Source organism: Spea bombifrons, chromosome 10 (assembly GCF_027358695.1).
Source record: "Spea bombifrons isolate aSpeBom1 chromosome 10, aSpeBom1.2.pri, whole genome shotgun sequence".
NCBI lineage: Eukaryota > Metazoa > Chordata > Amphibia > Anura > Pelobatidae > Spea > Spea bombifrons.
Genome location: NC_071096.1, coordinates 12,112,972 through 12,122,497, shown reverse-complemented (window position 1 = coordinate 12,122,497; position 9,526 = coordinate 12,112,972). Strand labels below are relative to the sequence as shown.

The 9,526-nt window shown below is 41.7% G+C and overlaps 1 protein-coding gene across 1 annotated transcript; it reads right to left on the bottom strand.

Annotated features, from left to right (window-relative positions):
- Nucleotides 1-644: 644 nt before the first annotated feature.
- LOC128467709 (cathepsin D-like) lies at nt 645-9,178 on the bottom strand. Its single transcript, XM_053449394.1, has 9 exons — nt 8,976-9,178; nt 6,318-6,474; nt 5,911-6,034; nt 5,175-5,293; nt 3,938-4,137; nt 3,437-3,559; nt 2,881-3,025; nt 1,942-2,040; nt 645-1,355 (listed from the first exon to the last, which is right to left on the bottom strand). The coding sequence occupies exons 1-9, from the start codon at nt 9,041-9,043 to the stop codon at nt 1,194-1,196; spliced, it is 1,197 nt and encodes a 398-aa protein (XP_053305369.1). The 5' UTR covers nt 9,044-9,178; the 3' UTR covers nt 645-1,193.
- Nucleotides 9,179-9,526: the final 348 nt, after the last annotated feature.

Sequence of the window (9,526 nt, the reverse complement as noted above, 5' to 3'; positions counted from 1 at the left end):
ATGCTCTTACAGTCATAATGCTGGCAAAGCATCAAGGGAAATGTAGTTCACAACATCTGGAAAGCCAAAGATTGCCTACCCCTGATCTAAGTGATCGCTCGCAGTAATGTTGGAATTTGGAGTAATTAGGGGCACCTAATAATGTATGAATACAACAAAACTGGAGAAGCATTCCATTTGATTCTGTCGTATCACTTAATCTCAAATCCAAATCAATTAGAGTAAGAACTACTTCAGAAGTTAAAAAAAACTGCTTTCGCTGATTGACCAGCAAAGTCTGCCAGCAGTCGTTGATCTGGTTGCTGGCAGTTACCCCCTGAGGAACATTGAGGAACTTTGTCTACAGCTAGATCCTGAGAGGGGATCATAACTAAACCCCCTCTACTCATCTAGTATAGCTGTCAGGAATCAGACACCGAGATACACTCAGTTGTCTGAAAATTAAAATTTAAAATGACTTCTTCTTCCTCTTTAAGCAAGGTGTTTGTTACAGTGCTACAACATTTAGAATCGAGGAAGAAAGGAGGGTGTCCAATACTGGCAAAAAGTCAGACTGACTCCTAATATTTAAAGGATTATATGATATTATTATATCACTATTTTGCCATGAACTGAGGTTCAAGTGATGAGCAAACATATGAGCATATAGGGCTTAAATTTTGTAAAGTTTAATAAGAACAAAAAACCTCAAAATTACAAAATCTCTAAAATGTCCTGATTACCTGCCAGGGATAGGCAGCTTCTTACAGTTCAACTGCTGTGTGTCCTATTGGCAGGATAAACAGGTTCTAACAGGTTCTGAGTGCCATTAGATCAGCTCTTGGACTGAAAGAAGCTGCTAACCCTGTCGATGTCTCAATTTTCTTTGAAAACATGCCCAAATAGTTTTGCTTAAATACACAAAGAGCTACGACAACAGCTACGTTAAGAGAAAGTGCGTGATTGTGTAACTTCTCATCAACAGTCCCAAATGTTAAGTGGTTGATGGAGCCTGTGCAACAGATGAAGGTCCTGGTGCCCGTAGCTGCGCTTTCTTGCGTACAACAAGGCACCCTGGATTAAGGACACAAGCCAAAGAGGTCTGCGGTTACACAATGCTCTACGATGAGCTGGAAGGGTTAGGATTGCAGTAGATTGTCAGGAAGCAGTTGCACACCGGGTGCTTCCTCAAGTCATTGCATATGCTGTTGGGTTCACTTGGCTTTAGCAAAACCGACACGGTCGTTTGCTCGGTCAAATACTGTGTAATACTGGCCAATGAAGACATCTCCAAGTATCCAGAGGGGGCCGGCAGGAGGGGGGATGTTGAGGCCCATGAAGCCACTCACACAAATTGTGCGGCCACCCTGGGATACCTAAAATCAAAGGAAAATAAGTCAGATTTCCAAAAATCTGTATATCTTCCTTTAAACATGAAGGCATCTATCATTCACCCATACTCTGTCACCCTTTCACATATAGCCATGGCGCATCTTTCTATTACAATTTTAATCTTACACCACAGAGCTTACACTACAGAGCTGTACAACACGCTGGGTCCCTCTTCTCTGTAGGTGGCGACACGTAGAGCCATATTCATAACCTAGGTCCTAACTACGTCTAACCTAGTGCAAAGTTCAAATGTGAAGTAGTCTCCCCAAGTTTAAGAACGTTGGCCCAGAATTTCTACTTATAACCTTATCTTTTTTGACATATTTGCAGCAGAAGCTCACTGAGGCTTGCTCTTCATAAGATATAGAGAAGTCAGGGAGCTGAAACCACACCATTCCTGCAAACTCTCCAGTAAACTCTCCCTTTATAGAAGAGACCCAAGGAGTAGCCTTCAGAGCTTAACATCTCTGAACGTCCACCTCTGCTTCCATGATGAAAGCACATAGCATAATACATTTCAATGTCCCATGTTATACAAAGACTTAGTTAACTCAAGCCTCCAGACCTTACCTTCATCACATACTGTTCCCCTGTCAGGGTGTACGTTTGTCCCCCAAGCATCAAACTGATCACTGGCAATGATGAAACCTTTTCACACGGTACCATATACTGCAAGAGACCCACAACACTCATCTATACTTAAGCTATTACACACATATACTATGTATATTGGGTTATATAGCAAAGGTTTCCAACAAAGGTCCCAGCCATGGCCACACAAGGCATCCGTTGGTACACACAACTACTAGTACAGGATCCTTTATATGAAAAATCTATCGTCTCCCTGCCACTTCTCTATACTGACTACTTCAACCTGCTTTGGGAAAGATAGACAGATACAATTCCTAGTGGTCTAGTGTGATGGAGGATCCAGGCCTCTGAGGCTTGCTCTTTGCCATCCGAGACATGGACTTATGAGCCTCCCCCTGTTAGATGATGAGGAATAGATCCTGAATCCTGTGACTCCAGAACCACTTATATTCTTATGTATTTAGAATAAAGATTGCTGAAAACAATCAGGTTGTTTTCTTTTATTCTATTCACATATAACACTAAATTTCCTAAGCTGGGGATGGTGTGGAGTAATCTAAACTCCCATGTGTCTTGAAGGTATGAACCTGGTAATGTGGCTTATTGCAACCAGGTCATTGACACGACCCACGGCAAGAGCCAGGATTACCTACAGTTAAAGAAGAGACTGCAAGTATAAAGGAATGATACAGGCTAATAGGAGAATGTATACTCTGATGTTACGAGGTACAAACAAGCTGGACACTACATGTGTTGGTTTCCTGATATATTTTGAGGGTAATGATGCAGTTTGAAGATAAGACTAACACGCTTTAAGACATGTAGGCTCAGAAGGAGAAGAAGACCCTGCTCTTGTGAGCTTACTCTTACTATGAGCTACTGCAGAATGGATGTAGATACTCATAAGAGTAACCCTACCTCTCCCTGGATAAGCGGAATGGCCCCGATAGCTTTCTGTAGTGCAGTCACTTCATCCACCGGGCCAGTGATAAGCGACGTTCCTGTATCCACGATAGCCTGGCAGCCACCTTTGCAGAGAGTGAGCTGATCCCCAACGGCCAGCCTGCAGGGATCGGCAAATGTGGTTAGCAGTATTTTGGTAATAACAGAAAGGTTAGGTGAGATACCAAACATGGAAACTTGTCCCTTTCAGAGCAATGCAATGACACCGAAAGACCTTGAATGAGTCATAAAGTAGTACTAGTATGGAGAAGAAGACCAGAAGAGGATACCAGAGGAAGACTAATGCTCAGGAGTACATCAGGAGGAACTAGTGAGATACACAGTACATGGTGATGGTTTAAGGCAGACCCACATAAGATCGATTTACTGAATAGTAACTAAATGCAGGAAGGTATCCCTATACTACTCGGAGGCGCCAGGCTTTTTCACCAATGTCAGACAGTCGAATAACTGGCACAGAGATGTGCATACTCAAACACATTAGCATGGACACTCCTGTTCTCTCACTTACTGGTCCATATGAACCTCCCAGTATGCTTTTCGGGTCACATTCACGTAGTGGAAATCTCCAGTGTAATATTTTGGGTCCGTGCCTCCCAGTAACAGCTCTCCGCCAGGCTGGGTATCCGGATTCCTAAAAGGACGCAGTACAGAGAGTTTGTAATAACTATGCGTGCTCAAAATTTAAAAAGCACAATTTTACAACTTTAAGGGCCACATTTTTCAAAGCAAATATGGAGTGAAATAGTCTTGTTTTGTACCTTATTTTCAATCTCCCCAACTGTCTAATAATTGTAGTGTAAGAGAGTCTTACATCACTGAGTGGGTGGTAGATTAGCGCTTTCCAGCAGATGTGGTAGAGGTTATTACAGTAGTGGAAAGTAAAGACACATGGGACAGGCATAATCTAAGACAAGACCAAGAAATAAATACGGTTTTACAGATAGTAGCCTTTTTACAGATTCGGTAGCCTAAACCAAACTCAAACCTAAATTGAAAGCGTGTTTCTCACCTGTTTAGGTAGAACGAGAATATGTTACTTTCCACCAGTTTCTGGTTCATAATGTTGTCAAACACTGGAGCGACTCCGTCAACAGAGATGCGGGGGTACGCCATGCCCAGGATGCCATCGAACTTAGCTGCCACAAAGGTGACCCCCGGCTGCTTAATGGCCTCGCCAAAAAGCTGCCCTTTGACAGCCAGATTCCCAATCTGGGACAGAAAAAAAGTTTTAAAAGTTACGACTGGTTAGAACACATGTTGGTGCTAAAATAGTAATCTCTTTAATAATTCAACCCACCTAATGTACTTATACTTTTTATATCCGTGATGAAGCCTGGCCTAACCCTGCCTATGACTTTCCGAAAGCTTTGTCACCAACACCGATGTCCTGTTACAGACACATTGCCTACCCTTCTCTAGTTCTCTACGCATTCAAATTTCTTTAAATGGCAATTATTTGGGTTTTTTTTAAATCAGAAAGTAGTGTATGTTTTTATGAAAAACGTTTTTATTTTACCAGCGTGTTATTTTTTGTAATGGTATTTCTTGCTAAATTAACCATTCAAAAGCACCATATGTTACCGTTTACCTAATGTAATCTACAAAAAATGCATAAATACTAGGTTACACTCAGGGGCATAACTACAAACAACGAGGGCCTGGTGTGAAAAATTGCTCCGGGCCCTCCAACTTTCACAGCTAGTCTGAGCCATCATTGCCCCCACACAACTGGTCTGTGCCTTATTTTCCCCCCTTCCAACATACAACATATGTAAACACACTTACTCATACTCACTAACACACACTCCATCTCACCCCACTTATACATACATGCTCACAAACACCTACACACCCATGCTCACACACACTTTCCCTCTGGCTGCTTGCACACTGTGTGGACAGCCTGTGTGTGACCACGATACGCTCCTGTCTCCCCGTGCCTGTTCAAAATAGTTTAGAAAGGGCCCTTCCCACGGTGCGGTCCAGGTCGTAAGGGAACTTCCCAAACTATTTTGAACCGGTACGAGGAGACAGGAAGAAGGGGTTGCAGGGGTCGCAAAGGGCCCTCTAGAGGCACGGGCCCAGTCACACCCGCGACTGCTGTAATTACACCAGTGGCTACACTATAAATATATACACATATACCATATATATAAATATATATATATATATATATATATATATATATATAGACACACAGACACACACGTACTGTATATATGGGTGTCTATACGTTCTGCACTCACCGTCACCGTATCCTCACTAAGGTACCCCGACAGACTGCCAGTGCCATATTGGATGGCAAACTCTGTGCCATTCTTCTTGAAGGTAGAGGACTTTGAAGAGTCATACCTATGATGCAGCCCTGCCAAAGGTAAGAATGCTTAACACCAATGTTCTACAAAACATGTATTGTTTATACTATAAATATACGTTTTCTCTGTGATCCATAATAACGAAATGAACGCATGACACTGACCATCCTCAGCGACATATTACATTATAGGAGAAACGGGGACGCCATTGGTTTCCAAGATAATATTTAAGACTTTGGGTATTTTCAAGAAAGGGATAAATGGTAAAGTACAAATGTTTAACATTATTTAACATATAGAAATGCCGGACAGACGTAGCGTCCAAATTTCCTAATGAGAAATGCCTTGCAAACTATTTATGCAATGCAATCATTAAAAAAAAACCCAGTAGAAATGTATTTTATTTACCCAATCCCATTTTAAACACATTATTGTGGTTTGTAGAACACTTTAATAGACTCATACTTAGCAAACATTCTGAGCTTCTAGGAAAGACGGACACAAAGAAATAGGTTCTGAAGAGAGCCTGTTCCTCCTAAAGAGGTACACCTTGGATGTGTGCAGAAATTTAGCCGGAATGATGGTACCAGAAAGATATATTGGACACCTGTACTTGCAAATAAGAAATAACCATGATAAAAGAAACATGCTGTAATGATATACGTACAGCAGGCCACGTCCAGCATTGAGCAGTGGACTGATGGAACCCAAAGGTTTGAGGATCCGGTATCAAAGACCACCATGAAGGTCTGAGGAGGGGTCCCAATACTTATCTCTCCATAGTATTGCGCCTGTGAAGAATGGAAAGGTCAAGTCTAGACATGGCAATGTTCATACAAATGTAATATATAACTATGGGAGACTTTTGTCTATATGACAATATGTTATAGAGCAAGTGGGTACCTGAACCCCTCTGTTATTCGGGCTGTTATGGAATATAGTTTATGTACGGTAGATTTCTGAGCTCTATCATAGCACCGTGTACAATCTGCGGCCACAAATTGCAATTAACTATAGTGCGAGAGTCCTTCTTGCTTGCACTATGATATCAGTGGGATTCCAAAACACACTCACATCCAGATAATTCTTCAGTGCCTCTGGAGTGGGACCTCCATTTGGGGGGAACCCAGAGTAATATTTCAGGGGGCTGTCTGTTCCAATCAGCCTTTGCACATCACCGCCAGCTTCTGACAGGGTGCGGCGGATGGATGGGAATTTCTTCAGCGGTATTCTGCAAACAAAACATAATTAGTATTCTAATCTTAGATGCAGGTTCCCAGAGGAGGAACTTTTCTTCTTGCATTATTCACTAACAAGACTGGAAAAAAGCTAACATGAGCCTTCTTGCGGGTAAAGCTTGCTGTGGCCCCTCACCACCCCAGGCCACATTATTACAACATGAAAAAAGTGGTCTCAACACTAAAGCAACCAATCCAACGAGCATAAACTTGCCATTGGTCGCCCTTATTATCAAAACAACAAGGAACTTGCTGGGTGACAACTTTTAAAACTTTGCACCTGATTTGTTTTTTTTTGGAAATAACCCCCTTTGAGTACAGCACTGGATTGCCCAATGCAAAGAGTAGGCATGAGCCTAGGGCACCATGTTTGTTAGGGGCAAAAAGATGGGGCTTAATGGTAGTTCAGCCCAATTCTATATCCATTCATATTTATGCCACACCCTTACTATGCTCAAGCCACTATAAATATATATGTTTTATTTTTATTCATTTATTCAATGCCCGTCATTATTTTCTAACTCATAAGGACCTAACTCTGTCAACTTATTGAAATAAGTTAATAATTGCACAGTAACGTGGTCCAAGACTCTTGAGATCCTTAACATTTTTGTTCATTCTTCTGGCCTACGTATTTTTGAGGGTATGTTGCAAAGACAGGAACAGTTTTCAAGTCTACAGCAGAGATGATTCCGATGTCATGGTGTTCAAGACACTCGAGGCAGAGCTAACAAGCACCTGAGGACTGGGTATCCCTGTAGACAGTAGTTGGTAATGTGACTGAACATGTAATTTATACAACTGCATTGTTGTCTTTCTTAGGTTGTTGGATTATTTATCTTATTGGAATTAACAGCAAGTAAGAATTATTAGCTTCACTACAACTGACGTATTTTGGGTTGCTTTCCTTAGTCTCCATACCCCACTAGATGAAGCAGACACATGTCTAAGGAAGCGTCAGAAAAAGAAGAATATGAATAACGTTTTTTCTCCATTTCTCCGACCACTGTCAATAATGGTGTTTGTAAAAGAGCTGCCAAATCTATAATACTAAATCCTACAATGAAAATCATCATTTGTGTTTTGTTTTTATGTTATTCAAATTTATATCTTCCAGCTGTGACATTCACCAAGGGCATATCATGCAAATTTCCCTTGATTTCCCATGATTCCCAAGTGAAGACCGCATTGGACTTCTGCTACCAACCTAAGAGCTTGTATCCTGCTTCCTGGACTCTACTAGCAGATTGTGTATGAGGTTCTAGTGTTCTAGAGCACCGGCACCCCGGTCCCCTCTAAACACCTTTTGTTTTTGTGTTACTAGCTAGGCTGGTGTGCAGTGCTTGTAATTTCTTATCACACCAACCCTAAGGGCTGGGGCTTCATTATGGAACAATTTGTATATCATTTTTCACATTTGCACCATTTTTGCACTGTACATATGTTTATTGTTATGCTTTGTTACCGACTAAAAAACAAATATCTGGACACAGCGTATTGATGTTTGTATGATGACACTGAAAATGCCATGGTGGGACTGAGTCCCTTAAAGTTCTCCCCTCCATTAGGGGAAATGACCAAGAAGATCCAGCCCTAGTGCAAGGAGGGAATGGTTCAGCTTGGGTTGGAGGCTTCTGCAAATATTTTACAAGGCAGACATGTAACTCTATAGCCCACCTCTCCAGCCAGGGCAGATATGTTTATACACAGTGTAAGGAAGACCACCTGAAAGCCAAAGAAAAGAAGTGTCTTTCTCTGTCAGTAACGTCTAGGTTAAGGTTTATTTATTATGAGGCTGTAACACTATCCATTCGATGAGTGACTTCTACAGGTCAGGAATATAATAATACATTTGGACTGGCTTTCAGCGGACCTCTCGCGAACATAAAATGAAATGTCATATTTCCATAACTTAACTAATAAGATGTGATTGGATCTTTTTTCTTACATGTTGGTATCTCTACAAGAGTTATTGATAGCAGCAGTAACATACAATATACACAAGTTTAACTTTTTCTTATTGCAGAAGACATGTTTTTGATGATCTTGCCTACTATAACACAAAGTTCACTTTAATACCACTTTAAGCGTTACTGGAGGCTTTCAAAGAGTTAAATAATTATACCGTGTTATGGCTATAGAAATATATCCACCATACAAAAACATATCTTGTTACGTGCTTCATGCAAGCATGGTCGCTATAACTAAGCAAGGGATATAGATATATTGCTTATTATGTATTTGAGGGTAATACATACTTGTCAGACCTCAGAGCTATGGTCACCGACACCGTTCCTCTACTCGTTAAATAAATGACAATAAAACAAACATAACTACTACACGTATAAGAACTCCCGCAAAGATTCTATAGACTGAACCGACTGTTTTAAAGCCATTCCAATTCATCGATATATTATAATAATGCATTGCACCTTGCGTGCCTTTGTCCGGCTGATGTTTAGATTCAATCCGATGCATTTGCCTCCCCTCTTACCTGATGAGTGCCGACTGTGGCTGGATCAAGGCACAGACGAGCAGAGCCCACACTGACAGTGAGTCCATGGTGACAGCAGCCTGTGTGTGTGTGCGCAGCGTTGTTCCCTTTACACATATATATATGCAAGCTGTATACCACTCCTGCTGTCAGCAATGACCCAGCACTCTCATGAGATGTCAGCTGACCCAGCAGTCATGTGACCAGGGGAGGGCCACAAGCCACGCTAATCTTTCCTCCACTAAGTTCTGTGTACGGGCATCACACAGAGCAGAGGCAATTACAATGCCCTGCAGCAATGATTTTGTATTCATTCAGCCGTATGGGAAATGCAGACCCCTTTTCTTTTACAGAATACGTGTGGATGTGTGCGGCTTTGTCTAGCTGCGGGATGCCGCATGTCGCTGTAACCCATGTTTTAGGAGGGTCCAAGGCTCCGTGCTGAGCGAGCAGGCCCATAGAATGATCTCTGGAGTCATGTCCAGAAACGCACAAGGTGTTTGTTATCATATCACTGGCTTATTTTTGTGCAGAACTACCTAAATGAGTGG